Raw genomic sequence first — 16,851 nt, 5'->3', positions numbered from 1 at the left:
ATGGTTTAGATTTATATACTAGTGCCTCCCTGAAAAAGCAGAAAGCTTTACAAAATAGCAAAATAAAACTATTCTTAATGAAGTGAGACAGTACAATGAATGGAAAATTATTATGAGATTATTCAAAGATCATGATTACCTCAAGGGAACAACTATGTAAACACTCAAGTTCATCTTTAAAATCCTTTGTTAAGTGGCATATGTTATTTTATTTTTATTTATGTTTGGGGGGGCATATGTTATTTTAATCATGAGAATGTTTCCAAATCACCTTCTCCTACCTTGAATATAAGAATTTTTATGAAATTATTTTCTCCTTAAATCTGAGGTTAAATTTAGTAATTACAGCATTATGGTAATAGTAAAAAACAGGATCATTTTAGAAATATAACAGTGTCTGTATGAATATATGTAGTAGATTAAATAAATGTTTGCATATACATAGAAGAGTCTGAAAAAATTATACATAAATTGCCACTAGGTTGGTTCCATCTGGATAACACAGAATAAAGTAGGAACCTGCAGTTCCATTTAAGACACCACAATAATGTTTGATTTTTTTTTGCAACAAATATGCATTGTTTCTGTTTTAGATTACTACCATTCTTTCTTTAAAACTAGCTATTATTGGTGAATTACAAACGTAAAATATACTCACCGTAAAGAACAGATTAGCAACAACAAAAATAGAAATCCTCCATAAATCCAGCAATAAGAGATAACCATGGATAACATGAGAGATCACTCATACCTTTATAAGGTGTCCCCACAGTTGTTGCATATACAGTCTTTTCATATTTCTTCAAACGGTCTTCTAAATTGTGAATCTGAAAGTAACAAATACTCAAATCATATGATTCATATGGAAATCATATGTAAAAAAAGGACTGCTGTAGCCAACCAGATTAATACTTAAGACAGAATATAAACAAATACAATTAATACAAATGGTTTCTTAGATATGACACCAAAAGCACAGATAACAAAAGAGAAATTACATAAAATGGCCTTTATCAAAAGTAAAACTTTTGAGGGATGTCTAGGTGGCTCAGTGGTTGATATCTGCCTTTGGCTCGGGGCATGATCCCAGGGTCCTAGGATTGAGTCCCACATCGGGTTCACCACTGGGAGCCTACTTCTCCCTCTGCCTATGTCTCTGCCTCTCTCTCTCTCTGTGTCTCATGAATGAATAAATCAAATCTTTTTTTTTTTTAAAGTAAAACTTTTGTGCCTCAAAGGACATTATCAAGAAAGTGAAAAGAACACCCACAGAATGGAGAAAATACTTGCAAATCACTTACCTCATAAAGGACTTGTATTCAGAATAAAGAATACAACTGAACAAGAAACCAAATAACCCAACTAAAAACTAAGCAAAGAACTTAAACAGACATTGCTCTAAAGAAGACATACAAGTGGCTAACAAGAAGATAATAAGATGTCCAATCATTACTCATTAGAAAAATTAAAACCATAATGAAGGAGTACCTGGATGGCTCAGTCAGTTAAGTGTCTGCCTTCAGCTCAAGTCCTGCTCTCAGGGCTCCAGGATCAAGCCCCATGCCAGGCTCCCTGTTCAGTGGGAAGTCTGCTTCTCCCTCTCTCTCTCTCTGCCCCTCCTTTCATTCATGTTCTCTCTCTCTCTCACAAATAAATAAATAAAATCTTAAAAACATAAAACTATAACGAAATACTACTTCATATCAACTACTATGGCTACAATCAAAAAACATGTTGGGGAGGATGAGGAAAAAGTGGAATCCTTATAACTTTGTCAGTGGGAATGAAAAATAGTGCCACTATGTAAAGTATTTTGGTGGTTCAGCAAAATGCTGGACGTATAATTACCAAATGATCTAGCAATTCCACTCCCGGGTATATACCTCAAAGAACGAGAAATAGGTGTTCAAATAAAAACTTGTAACAATGAAAAAAAAACTTGTAACAATGTTATTGACAGCAGGAACACTGGTTATATTAATAGCCAAAAGGCAGAAATAACCCAAACATTCATAGACTAATGAATGGAAGTATGCTATTATCCATATAATAAAATATTCAGCCAAAGAAAAGAATGAAGTACTGATACATGCTACACTGATGAACCTTAAAAACATCATGTTGAGTAAAATAAGCCAGAAAAGAAAGGCTATGTTTTATATGATTGTATTTATATAAATATCCATAACAGGCAAATTTACAGACACAGGAGTAGATTAGTGATTGCCAGGAGGTAATGAGGAGTGACTGCTTAATGGGCATGAGGTCTCCTTACGGGGTGATGAAATGTTCTGGAACTAGATAATGGTGATGGTTTCACAACATTGTGAGTGAACTATGTGTCAATGAATTGTGCACTTTAAACTAGTTAAAGTGGTCAATTTTCTCTTATATGTATTTTACCACTAATACAAAAGTAACTAATACAAAGTAACTAATACAAAAACTGCCATGCTAGCACAGTTTGAAGATTTGAGGATGCTATAAGAAGGGAGTTTAAAAACAGTAACCTTGAGAATAGATGAGAAAAGATAAACCACTGGAAAGTACAAAAAACATAAGGTAGCACTGGGACTTAGCATCTTATTTTTATGATTTAAAATATATATATATTGTAAAAGTTTTGAAACATACTAAACCATAGAGAATAGAGTACAATCAATGCCCACATATACCTATCCATCACCTGGTTTCATCAATTGTCAAGATTTTTGTTATGTATGACTTTTAAGAAAACTGGATAATCGGGGCACCTGGGTAGCTCAGTCAATTAAGTCTCTGACTCTTGATTTTAGTTCAGGTCATGATCTCAGGATCATGACATCTTGCCCCAAGTTGGGCTCCATGCTCAGTAGGAAGTCGGCTTGAGATTCTCTCTCCCTCTCCCTAAACCCCTCTCATGCCTGTGCACATGTGCTCTCTCTCTCAAATAAAGAATCTTTAAAACAAAACAGAGACACCTGGGTGCCTCAGCAGTTAAGCATCTGCCTTCAGCTGAGGGAATGATCCCGGAGTTCCAGGATTGAGTCCCACATTGGGCTCACTGCATGGAGCCTACTTCTCCCTCTGCTTGTGTCTCTGCCTCTCTCTCTCTGTCTCTCATGAATAAATAAAATCTTAAAAAACAAAAAACAAAAACTGGAAAATCCCTGGAGATGCAGCCTTTAAACAGCATGCTGACTTGTGTCACTACCCCTCCAGAATTTGGGAAAAAAGACTAAAGCTGATGCACCACAGATACACATATACTGGTATGCTCATGCTTATGCATCCTTCTAAGAATATATATACATAGTCCTATTTAAAACTAATTACTGGATAATATATGGACAAAACATATTAAATCAAGACAATTCAACTACTTAGGGAAAAAGAGTAATAAAGACTGATCTTAACATATTTTCCCTCTGATAAAAATAAAAACTTCTTTACTAAAAATTAAGTTATTACAAATAAATATAAATTCTTATCCAAGATGTTAAACATTAGGAAGAAGAAGATGCAAATGTTCTTGTTTAAATACACATGATCATGAATTTAAGAGATATCCTCCAGCACCTTCAGATTTGGAGATAAAATTTCCTGTGTAAGACAAAACTGCAAAGCCAGCTATTAAATCAATATTATATCAGTTCTTTTTTAAAAAGTAGCTAAATGAGATTAAAGTACATATGAACACAAATTAAGGGAGTCAGCTCAAAATAAAAGCCACCAAATTAAACCTGTACCTGTTCTCTGAACTCTTGCTCTTTCAACTTTGAATCACTGATTAGAGTAGTCTTCTGTGCTAGTTGTGTCTGAAAGAACAAAAAGTCAGATCTGAAATGTATATGGGTTTCATCATTGCTTGGATATACTACTGTACTGCTTGGTAAATTATCTTTATGTTTTAACTTTTAACTCCTGGCGCCTTGATGTTGGTTAAGCACCTGACTTCAGCTCAGGTCATGATCTCAGAGTCCTGGAACTGAGCCCCATGTCAGGCTTCCTGCTCAGAGGAGAATCTGCTTGAACCTCTTCCTCTGCCCCTGCCCCCAACCACTCGTGCTCTCTCAAATAAATAAAAATCTTAAACACACACACACCCTAAATACTCCTGAAAATATAATGTCTTCAGTCAAATTCAGTAAAGAACTAGTCTTACCTGTAACTCCATAATTGTTATCTGAAAATGGAAAAGAAAAAATGAGTATATACACTAAAATCCAGAACAATAAATGGAATAATATGAAATAACAGGAAAATAAAAATTTAGTGTTTTAGCCTTAAGAGAGTGGTAAGATTTAAGATGAGACAACTTTAAATATTTGCTTTTAACCTGGTCTGTTTTGTTATACAAACTATTATAGCATAGGGACGCCTGGGTGGCTCAGCAGTTGAGCATCTGCCTTTGGCTCAGGGCATGATCCCAGAGACCGGGGATTGAGTCCTGCGTCGGACTCCCTGCATAGAGCCTGCTTTCTCCCTCTGCCTGTATCTCTGCCTCTCTCTCTCTCATGAATAAATAAATAAAATCTTCAAATTATTATAGTGTAAATATACACAAACCTAAGTAAACACAAAGGACTAGAAAGTCACTCACCAGACTCCTAACAATGATTACTACTTGGCAAAGGGAGGTACCCACCAGACAGTTTATTCTATATACTCCTGTATTATCTCTTTTATAACAAGAATATACTTATTTATTATTTCTATCATTAAAAAAACTAAACATATTAAAATCTATTTAGAGCATATGGACCCCTTAGGGAAACTTCTAAAGGACTATTTCTGGGAATCCACTCTGAGGTATAATCACAAATTGTTTTTCATTTAACTCAACACTGATATTCATTGTATCCCAGAAGCATCAAAAGATGCTCAATAAGGATAAAAATTCATGAAGAATAAAACAGAAAACAGTTTTTAGAACAGAAATAATAATTAAGGATTTTTTCTCTCTTATGATACAAGGTAAAGGACTAAGAAGACCTTCTGAATATTAGTTTCATGTTTCAATACTGTACAGCATCCTAACACTGGTCAAATGCCACTATGTGCAACATACTTATTCTGATACTAAGGAAAAGAATGTTAGTGAAGTACATGTACTCTTCTCAAGGAATTAATATTTAATAGCACCTGGTATATTCAAATTATGACCAGATGGCAAAACAAAAACTAAAAACCAAAAGCCAAAAACCAAACCAAAACACACACACACAAGAGAACTTATAACTATTAAAGAGAGAAATAGTCTACTCAGCTTGCTGGGTGCTAATAGCTAAGATATATGTACCAAGTGGCATAGCATAACAGAGCCCTTTATAAAGACTACTTCTCAGGATGCCTGGGTAACTCAGTGGTTGAGTGTCTGCCTTCAGCTCAAGTCATGATCCTGGATCAGGCTCGCTGCAGGGAGCCTGCTTCTCCCTCTGCCTATGCTTCTGCCTCTCTCTCTCCCTCTGTGTCTCTCATGAATAAATAAATAAAATCTTAAAAAAAAAAAAAGATTACTTTTCTCCATTTTGGAAAAGTAGTCCATGTAATTGGTTGTTTAGAAAATTACTCTCTGGTAACTGATATTCTGTAATGAATTCTCTATAATTCTCAAGGATAAATTTATGAACAGTGTCCATCTACTTTCCCAAGGCCCTTATGACAATGATGAAAAGACTATACCAGGTGAGTGAGGACACTTTAGGAAGCAGAATGGTACACATTGTCCAGCTTCTCAAACTGGGGCCCACATGCCCTATCAGGTGTACTTGCTGAGGTGCAGAGGGGAAAAGGCAGCCCACAAGGCAAACATGGCCTTTCATAGCATCAATTATATTTAAAGAATGTAATTACAAAAATGCCTAGATATGTATTGCTAGCTATCTTTGAATTCAGTCCCATTTCCCAAAATAATCCCATTGTATCTGCATCTATTCCATTAACCGGAAAAAAATAGAAACTGTTTTTCTTACTGGTATATTACCAAAAACATTTTTATAGGACTATAAATAAGGATATATTATAGAGTAGAATATAAAATCTACATAAGTGTTGAGCACAAAATATAAAAATCTCAAATTATCATATTTTCTATGGAACCTTTTTGTTTACTGTATTGGAACCTGTATTCTCTCCAAGGAAAAGACTGAGAAGCACTTATATAAATGTCTAGGTTCTGAAATCTGGCAGATGGGGTTTAAATTCCCAACGCAACACTGACTGTGTGAACTGAATATTTTACTTAACCTGTTTGAACCTCAGTTTCACTGTCTATAAAACAGAGTCAAAAATCTTTCCTGAAAGGTTTTTGTTAGGATTAAATGATACAGATATGCAGGTTAGTCAGCAATGACAGTGTTTTTGAAGTAACACGTGCAGCAGAGCCCAGTACCTCTCACCTTGTCATTGCCAGGGCTCTCCTCCTGCTGTAGCTTTTGCTGGTACTTATTCTGTAGCTCTTCTAGTTGAGTCTGCAGGTCCATGACTTTAGCAGTCATTTCTTCTTCACGAGCCTTTACAGTTAAAAAAAAGTGCTAATGAACATATCAAAAAGAATATCATAGAGGCAAACACAGTATAGAGAAAACTACCTCTAAGAGGAAACAAATACCCAGAAACATTTTTGGAGACACAAACCACGGTTTCTATTGTCATTGATGACTATGCTCTAAACACCTCCCTTCATGTCCCACTTTTAACACCAAGCTCGCTATTCTTGCAATATTACTGTTCCCTCTCTCACTCTCTCCATCTCCACACCATAAAGCCCATCAAGCAGTTTCTTTCCCCTTAAGCAAGGGTTCCCAGGCTTGAATGACCATCGGTTATCTAACAGTGTGGTGACAGAACTTGAACACAGAGCCTGCGTGTTATGGACTTTGCCCTTTTCCACATTAGGATTTGATTTTCAGGAAATAACCATTAATACAAACTAGCAGATACTGTTAGGCACAGCACTGATCAACAGAGCCTGCGTGTTATGGACTTTGCCCTTTTCCACATTAGGATTTGATTTTCAGGAAATAACCATTAATACAAACTAGCAGATACTGTTAGGCACAGCACTGATCAACCAGCTGGCAACTTACTGATCATAAGAAGTTGTGGAAGTTTTTTCTAGCCCTTTGGATAAGCTGTGTAAATCAAGAAATGATTCTTTATTCTGACTCAGCAAACCTGCACATCTATACATCTGTCCCCAAACCACACCAGTGGTTTTTTGGAGTAAAATGTTCAGCTAAAGTCTATTTTTGAAAAAAATTATTGTCCAATGCATTAGTAACCATGTAATGTTTCCATTTGCCCTGAACTCTGCAAAAAAATAGACAAAGCTGCAAAAGTATATGTGACTTATTGGTCCAAAATCTTACTTAGAAAATTTATGGTACATAAATCATTTCTCTCTTCTGTTTTGACTGCCCTAGTAAAGGTTATTGACCATTCTACATTTGTTCATTTGTCTTGATAATTGCCATAATTTATTGTACAGAGCAGTCTAGACCTTGCTCTTCTTGCTCTTATAACTCTTATAACCTTTGTGCTAAAAGAACATTTGGAATTGGAATATTGATCAGATTTGAGTAATGAAGACAGGAAAAGTGTTTGCTGAGAAAAAGGCGGAACAGGAAAAACAGCAACAAACAGATATCTGATTTACAGATGCTGAATTGACAGAATGAAGAAACAAATGAAAAGAGATAGGCCTCACGGCACAAAATAAGAGAATGAACCATACAGACACTTAGAAAACCTACTTTGAAATTCCATTGGTCATGAAACTTAGACCAACTGAAAAAGAACAAACTCCTTGTGGCAACATAAGCAAAGCAGAGATGTCTAGTAACTAGCCTCCTTAGACATCTCCCCACTGAGGCTCACTTGAACCAAGCCTCTAACCCTAAAACATCAATCTCAAACTCTTGTAAATATGTTAATGCCCACAATCTTGGTTTACTGTTTTTAGTCTACCATGGCATATCCTGGGTGGATGTTTGTGTCATTGTGGTTTAGGCACCTTTGAAAGGATCACTCCTACAGCTACTTATTCAGTTAGGCCCAGATTTTCTTTTATATTTTTATTTCTTTTTTTGTGAGAGTATGGGGGGGGGGGGCGGGGGACAGAGGGAGAGAAAGAATCTTAAGCGGACTCTGAGCTGAGTATGGAGCCTGACATGAGGTTCAGTCTCACAACCTAGAAGATCATGACCCAAGCCAAAATCAAGAAGCGCCCGGGGTGCCCCTAGGCCCAAATTTTAATTTGACAATTATCTATGCCTGACATTTCCTTTGACAGTTATGGGATACTATTTAAACCAAGCCCTCTAAGAATTAGGAAAGAATCCCTTCTGTATTATTTCTAATTTAAGAAACAATTTTGTAAATTCCTACATAAAAGCTTACTAGTCTTCTGGGAGGAGGGAAAAAAAAGCCAGTATTGTTTTCCTTCAAAGTAAAAACAATTAGGAAACCCGGTTAAATTGAAAGTTAATGCAAATCATGGAAATCATATCTGAAAGACTAGTTATTATGCCAAAGTCAAATAAACTAAAATATAGTCAATAAAACCAGTTTTGATCTAATGTAGCCAAGCTACTTTCTCTCAGTGGGACGGCTCTGAATTGGGACCAGGCTATTACTCAAGCTCACTTACATGAGTCCTCAACTCTTCTTCTGGGATGTCATCACTCCCTCTTCCCAAATGGATTCTTCCCTGCCCTACCATATGTCATCTCCTTCAAATTTACCAAGTGTCTAGTATACACCAAGTATCTAGCTAGGTCTTCAAAACTAGAGATAAATAACAAAATTCCTTTACCTACCAGATGCTTACAATCTAGGAGAGAGGACATATACATTAGTATTCTCCTATACACATATGTATGTATGACAAAAATTCATGTTATAAGTGAAGAAATGGATAGAGAGGAGTACCAAAAGAACATACATGCAATTAATTCTATTTAAGGGGTTCTAAAAAAAATCATATACGAAAACAAAATGATGCAGAAAAGAATATTCAAAAAGCAAACTTTTGGGTAGAAAAGAGAAAAAATAACATATTTCATTTTTGTTTCTGTTAACATAAAACACTGCAATATTACAAAGATGGTGGCAATACAGGAAGATCCTGATCTCCTCTCCTCCTATGAACACACTGAGTCTACAGCTACATATGGAACAATTTCCTCTTACAAAAAAAAAAAAAAAAAAAAGCCTAGATAAGGGAAAGCTCTACACTACACAAATGAGGAAAAACCACACTGAAGTGGGGAGAAGAGGCTAAGACACAACCTTGCCATAAATCGTATCCCCAGGATGACAACTAACAACAGGGAGGAAACTCAAAACCCAGAACTTCTCCTGAGTACTGAAGGGTTTGAAATTCACATTGGGCATCCCAACTTTTAAGCCATATACTTGAGAGACAAACCCCCAATACATCTACAAAAGTAGTATTAAAAAAATAGTAAAAATAATGAATTAAAGGAAACACAAAGAGATGTAGAATGTAACATCAAAAACAACATGTCGAGGAGGGGCAAGATGGCGGAAGAGCAGGGTCCCCACGTCACCTGTCCCCCAAAAATTACCTACAAAACCTTCAAATCATCCTGAATATCTACGAATTCGGCCTGAGATTTAAAGAGAGACCAGCTGGAATGCTACAGTGAGGAGAGTTCGCGCTTCTATCAAGGTAGGAAGACGGGGAAAAGAAATAAAGAAACAAAAGGCCTCCAAGGGGGAGGGGCCCCGCGAGGAGCCGGGCTGAGGCCGGGGCGAGTGTCCCCAGCACAGGAGAGCCCCGTCCCGGAGGAGCAGGAGCTGCACCAACTTTCCCGGCGGAAAGGGGCCCGCAGGGAGGTGGAGCAGGACCCAGGAGGGCGGGGATGCCCTCGGGCTCCCGGGGACACTAACAGACACCTGCGCCCCGGGAGAGTGCACCGAGCTCCCTAAGGGCTGCAGCGCGCACGCGGGGCCGTTGCAGCTCGGAGGGGCTCGGGAGCGGCTCCAGGGAGGGGGCTGCGGGGCGGGAGCGCGAATCCAACAGCGCAGGCCCCGGAGCACAGGGCGCCTCCCCCGGGACAGGCAGAGGCCGGGAGGGCCCAGGACAGCGAGGACGCTCCTGCCCCGAGCTGAGCAGATCAGCGGGCCCGCCCTGGAGCCTCCAGGCCCTGCGGACAGAGAACCGGACAGAGAACCGAGAGCCCCAAGCCCCATAGTTCCTGCGGAGGCTGAATCCAGGCTTCCAGAGTTGCCATAGCAACTGCGGCTGTTCCTCCTGGGGCCTCACGGGGTAAACAACCCCCACTGAGCCCTGCAGCAGGCAGGGACAGAGCAGCTCCCCCAAGTGCTAACACCTGAAAATCAGCACAACAGGCCCCTCCCCCAGAAGACCAGCTAGACGGACCAGTTCCAGGGGAAGTCAAGGGACTTAAAGTCTACAGATTCAGAAGATACTCCCCCGTGTTCCAATACAACTTGTTTTTGGCCACTCTGCACTGAGCAAAATGACTAGAAGGAAAACCTCACCTCAAAAGAAAGAATCAGAAACAGTCCTCTCTCCCACAGAGTTACAAAATCTGGATTACAATTCAATGTCAGAAAGCCAATTCAGAAGCACTATTATACAGCTACTGGTGGCTCTAGAAAAAAGCATTAAGGCCTCACGAGACTTCATGACTGCAGAATTTAGATCCAATCAGGCAGAAATTAAAAATCAATTGAATGAGATGCAATCCAAACTAGAAGTCCTAACGACGAGGGTTAACGAGGTGGAAGAACGAGTGAGTGACATAGAAGACAAGTTAATGGCAAAGAGGGAAACTGAGGAAAAAAGAGACAAACAATTAAAGGACCATGAAGACAGATTAAGGGAAATAAATGACAGCCTAAGGAAGAAAAACCTACGTTTAATTGGGGTTCCCGAGGGCGCCGAAAGGGACAGAGGGCCAGAATATGTATTTGAACAAATCCTAGCTGAAAACTTTCCCAATCTGGGAAGGGAAACAGGCATTCAGATCCAGGAAATAGAGAGATCCCCCCCTAAAATCAATAAAAACCATTCAACACCTCGACATTTAATAGTGAAGCTTGCAAATTCCAAAGATAAAGAGAATATCCTTAAAGCAGCAAGAGACAAGAAGTCCCTGACTTTCATGGGGAGGAATATTAGGGTAACAGCAGACCTCTCCACAGAGACCTGGCAGGCCAGAAAGGGCTGGCAGGATATATTCAGGGTCCTAAATGAGAAGAACATGCAACCAAGAATACTTTATCCAGCAAGGCTCTCATTCAAAATGGAAGGAGAGATAAAGAGCTTCCAAGACAGGCAGGAACTGAAAGAATATGTGACCTCCAAACCAGCTCTGCAAGAAATTTTAAGGGGGACTCTTAAAATTCCCCTTTAAGAAGAAGTTCAGTGGAACAATCCACAAAAACAAGGACTAAACAGATATCATGATGACACTAAACTCATATCTGTCAATAGTAACTCTGAACGTGAACGGGCTTAATGACCCCATCAAAAGGCGCAGGGTTTCAGACTGGATAAAAAAGCAGGACCCATCTATTTGCTGTCTACAAGAGACTCATTTTAGACAGAAGGACACCTACAACCTGAAAATAAAAGGTTGGAGAACCATTTACCATTCAAATGGTTCTCAAAATATACCCTAAAAACTATAGAACACTTCTGAAAGAAATTGAGGAAGACACAAAGAGATGGAAAAATATTCCATGCTCATGGATTAGCAGAATTAATATTGTGAAAATGTCAATGTTACCCAGGGCAATTTACACGTATAATGCAATCCCTATCAAAATACCATGGACTTTCTTCAGAGACTTAGAACAAATTATTTTAAGATTTGTGTGGAATCAGAAAAGACCGTGAACAGCCAGGGGAATTTTTTAAAAAAGAAAAACATATCTGGGGGCATCACAATGCCAGATTTCAGGTTGTACTACAAAGCTGTGGTCATCTAGACAGTGTGGTACTGGCACAAAAACAGACACATAGATCAATGGAACAGAATAGAGAACCCAGAAGTGGACCCTGAACTTTATGGTCAACTAATATTCGATAAAGGAGGAAAGACGATCCACTGGAAGAAAGACAGTCTCTTCAATAAATGGTGCTGAGAAAATTGGACATCCACATGCAGAAGAATGAAACTACACCACTCTCTTGCACCATACACAAAGATAAACTCAAAGTGGATGAAAGATCTAAATGTGAGACAAGATTCCATCAAAATCCTAGAGAACTCAGGCAACACCCTTTTTGAACTTGGCCACAGTAACTTCTTGCAAGATACATCCACGAAAGCAAAAGAAACAAAAGCAAAAATGAACTATTCGGACTTCATCAAGATAAGAAGCTTTTACACAGCAAAGGATACAGTCAACAAAACTAAAAGACAACCTACAGAATGGGAGAAGATATTTGCAAATAACATATCAGATAAAGGGCTAGTTTCCAAAATCTATAAAGAACTTATTAAACTCAACAGCAAAGAAACAAACAATCCAATCATGAAATGGGCAAAAGACATGAAGAGAAATCTCACAGAGGAAGACACAGACATGGCCAACATGCACATGAGAAAATGCTCTGCATCACTTGCCATCAGGGAAATACAGATCAAAACCACAATGAGATACCACCTCATACCAGTGAGAATGGGGAAAATTAACAAGGCAGGAAACAACAAATGTTGGAGAGGATGTGGAGAAAAAGGAACCCTCTTACACTGTTGGTGGGAATGTGAACTGGTGCAGCCACTCTGGAAAACTGTGTGGAGGTTCCTCAAAGAATTAAAAATAGACCTGCCCTATGACCCAGCAATTGCACTGTTAGGGATTTACCCCAAAGATACAGATGCAATGAAACGCCGGGACACCTGCACCCCGATGTTTCTAGCAGCCATGTCCACAGTAGCCAAACTGTGGAGGGAGCCTCGGTGTCCATCGAAGGATGAATGGATAAAGATGTGGTTTATGTATACAATGGAATATTCCTCAGCCATTAGAAACGACAAATACCCACCATTTGCTTCAACGTGGATGGAACTGGAGGGTATTATGCTGAGTGAAGTAAGTCAATCGGAGAAGGACAAACAGGGTATGTTCTCATTCATTTGGGGAATATGAATAATAGTGAAAGGGAATATAAGGGAAGGGAGAAGAAATGTGTGAGAAATATCAGAAAGGGAAACAGAACATAAAGACTTCTAACTCTGGGAAATGAACTAGGGGTGGTGGAAGGGGAGGAGGGCGGGGGGTGGGGGTGAATGGGTGACGGGCACTGAGGGGGACACTTGACGCGATGAGCACTGGGTGTTATTCTGTATGTTGGTAAATTGAACACCAATAAAAATTAATTTAAAAAAAAATGTCAAGGAGTGATTATAATGTTAAGCTTTACAATGGGATCAAACTTAAACAGTTATCAACTTAAAATAGACTGTTATATGTAAGCCTCAAGGTAATCATGAAGCAAACACTATAATAAATACATAAAAGATAAATATAAGCACCCCACCAAGGAAAATCATCAAAAAACAAAGCAAAAAAATGGGCAAAGTAGCACAGAACAGAGAGAAACTACAAAAACAGCCAGAAAACAATGAACAAAATGACAACAAGCACATATTAATAACTACTTTAAATGTAAATGGACTAGAGTGTCTAATAAAAGGACTCGGAATGGCTGAATAAATTAAAAATAAGACCCATCTATATGCTGTGTGCAAGAGACTTAGTTTAGATGTAAGGACACACACACCAAAAATAAAAGGATGAAAAAACCAAACTCATTGATACAGAGAACAGGTTGGTATCTGCCAGAGGTAGGGCATGCGGAGGCGGGAGAAATGGATAAACTGTTTTTTAACTTAAATAAATTGAATTTTTTTAAAAGAAAAGAATAGGGGCAATTGAATGGCTCAGTTGGTTAAGCATCCAACTCATGATTTGGGCTCAGGTCATGATAATCAGGATCATGGGATTGAACTCTGTGTCAGGCTCTATGCTCAACGGGGAGTCTGCCTGAGATTCCCTCTCTCCCTCTGCCCCTACCACTGCTCATGCACACGCACACTCTTTCTCTCTCTCTCAAACAAATAAACTCTTTAAAAAAGAAAAAAGAGAAGAGGGGAATGGTTACCTGTGGAGAGAGAAGGGGCAAGATGTAGAATACAGAGAACAGGAATGGATTTTCATTATAGGCCATCCTCTAAACTATACTTATTATTTTGATCTTTAAACTGTGTGAAAAGACTTGATTCAAAAATTTGTTTCTAAATAAAGTTAAATTGGAAACTTATTTTTTAAAGCCCAAATCTGAAAGATGGTAATAACTACACTAATTTACAAAGTTTGAGAAAGTGATCTTTAGGCATACAGAAAAGCATGACCAAAGGTAAAATATGATGAAGAACAAGCTAAAGCTAAGTTCATCTACACCACAGAATGAACTGGAGGAGATATTATTAGGACAACGGGAAGCCATGAAGGTATTTAGGAGGATCATGTCCTCATTTCAAGACAGAAAATAACTCTGACAAGAAGAGATGAATACCTTAGAAAAAGACTAGCAGCAAAGACATCAGCTGGGAGATTAATATAAAAGACTAGACCAAATGGAAGATGGCAGTCGGACAGTAGCAATAGAGGTAGTGTTGAGAGGAGAGGAACATGCAGTATGACTCCGTGAAAATCTTTGCACTGAAGGTCTACTATATGTTGGCTATTGTGCTGGAGGCATACAATTATAGGGAAAGAGAGGATTTCTCTGCCTAGTAAATCAGGGAAAATAAGCAGATTTCATGCCCAAAAAGGTGTGGAGATGCAAATGTATGAGGGACGGAGGAAGTCAAAAGGTGCGGATCAAAGATGACAAAAGTCCCCAGCATCTTCAAATAGAGGAAAGAATAGTAATAATGTTACCTAAGACAGTAAAGGAAGGGAAATGAAAATGTCTCTGTGCTCCATTTTGTTATTAACAAATCTCAGAACTGTTTTAATGGATGATAAAATACAGCATTCTACAATGTCATCATTAAGATACATCATCAATTTGATAACAGCTTTCCAGAGAGGAAAAACACACCACCAAATAAAACATACAAATCCCACATAAAACTCTAATTCTGGAAATGTTAAAATGGGAAAATAGTAGAGAATATGTCTCAGAATCAAAGGAATATAGTATTTGCTAAGAATTGCTAATATATATATATATTTTTTGAAGTAGGCTCCAGGGCCGCCTGGGTGGCTCAGAGGTTGGGCATCTGCCTTCAGCTCAGGGCATGATCCCAGAGTTCCCAGATCAAGTCCCACATCAGGCTCCCTGTGGGGAGACTGCTTCTCCCTTTGCCTGTGTCTCTGCCTCTCTCTGTATCCCTGATGAATAAAATCTTTTAAAAAAATAAATGAATAAATAAAAATAAAGTAGGCTTCATGTCTAGCATGGAACCCAATGCAAGGCTCAAACTCACAACATTGAGATCAAGACCTGAGCTGAGCTGAAGTTGGACACTTAAGCAACTGAGCCACCCAGGTGCCCTGGTAATATTTGTACTTTTAAAAAGAAATTCTTGGGGATCCCTGGGTGGCTCAGCGGTTTAGCGCCTGCCTTCGGCCTAGGGCGTGATCTTGGAGTCCCAGAATTGAGTCCCACATCGGGCTCTCTGCATGGAGCCTGCTTCTCCCTCTGCCTATGCTTCTGCCTCTCTCTCTCTCTGTGTGTGTCTCTCACGAATAAATAAAATCGAAAGAAAGAAAAGAGAAAGAAAGAAAGAAAGAAAGAAAGAAAGAAAGAAAGAAAGAAAGAAAGAAAGAAAGAAAGAAAGAAAGAAAGAAAGAAAGAAAGAAATTCTTCAAGACAGAGTTTGTATCTGGGGTGTTCAGATGAGAACTGCTTATTTATCACAAAGTTAGCCCTAGACCTAGCAGCTATAAGTCTGAGGCCACACTATTCAATACAGTAGCTACAAGCCACCCCAGAATTGTGGCTTTGAGCACCTGAAATATAGCTACTCCAAACTGATGTGGGCTGCAAACATAAAAACACACTAAATCTTAAAGAAATAATACATATATAATTTTTACACTGACCACAGATTAAAATAATATTTTGGATATAATGGGTTAACATATTACTATTAAGTTCACCTAGGCAGTCAATCAGAGAAAGACAAATACCGTATGATTTCACTCATACGTGGAATTTAAGGAACAAAACAAATGAGCAAAGGGGGAAAAAATAGGAAAGGAGAGAGGGAGGGAGAAAAAGAGAGATAAACAAGAAACAGATTCTTAACTATAGAGAACAAACCAATGCTTACCAGAAGATGGGGGGTGAAATAGGTGATGGGGATGAAGGAGTGTACTATCTATGATGAACACCAGGTGTTGTATAGAAGCATTGAATCATTATATCATACACTGAAAACTAAAATTACACTGCATATTAATTGGAATCTGAATAAAAACTTTTTTAAAAATTAAGCTCACTTGTTTCTTTTTCTCTTCCTAATGTGGATACTAAAAATGTTAAACTACACATATGGATCACATTTGTGGCCAGCATTCTATTTCTAATGGACTGTGCTGGTCTGAAGCACAGGAAGGGGTTTTAGAGAAGAGTCCATCCAATGCCTCCCCTCACCCTCCAATTCCTGTCTCTAAGCCTGAAACTTCTAGGATCATTCTTTTAATTTCCCTAATAAACAGTAGATTTTCAAGGAAGAACCATACCACAGGTTGACTTTCTGTTCTGTGCTTCCCCGTTCCCTCACCCCTCTACCTGTAGAGGCTGGTCATGACCTTGGAAAGTCTTTTGTCTGCTACCCCATACATCCAGAA

General features: G+C 38.6%; 1 protein-coding gene across 7 annotated transcripts in view; it reads right to left on the bottom strand.

Moving 5' to 3' along the window:
• Positions 1 to 16,851, bottom strand: part of GOLGA4 (golgin A4) — a 131,025-nt gene that overhangs the window by 21,334 nt on the left and 92,840 nt on the right. For all 7 annotated transcript variants that reach the window (XM_055320951.1, XM_055320954.1, XM_055320953.1 and 4 more), the window contains 4 exons: positions 6,381 to 6,494; positions 4,145 to 4,165; positions 3,729 to 3,797; positions 752 to 827 (listed from right to left, as the gene is read on the bottom strand). In XM_055320951.1, the coding sequence (XP_055176926.1) occupies positions 752 to 827; positions 3,729 to 3,797; positions 4,145 to 4,165; positions 6,381 to 6,494 (280 nt within the window). The remainder of the gene's footprint in view (positions 1 to 751; positions 828 to 3,728; positions 3,798 to 4,144; positions 4,166 to 6,380; positions 6,495 to 16,851) is intronic.

The sequence above is a fragment of the Nyctereutes procyonoides genome, unplaced genomic scaffold, assembly GCF_905146905.1.
Source record: "Nyctereutes procyonoides isolate TBG_1078 unplaced genomic scaffold, NYPRO_anot_genome, whole genome shotgun sequence".
NCBI classification, from domain to species: Eukaryota; Metazoa; Chordata; class Mammalia; order Carnivora; family Canidae; genus Nyctereutes; species Nyctereutes procyonoides.
This window is presented reverse-complemented; position numbering and strand designations above follow the sequence as displayed.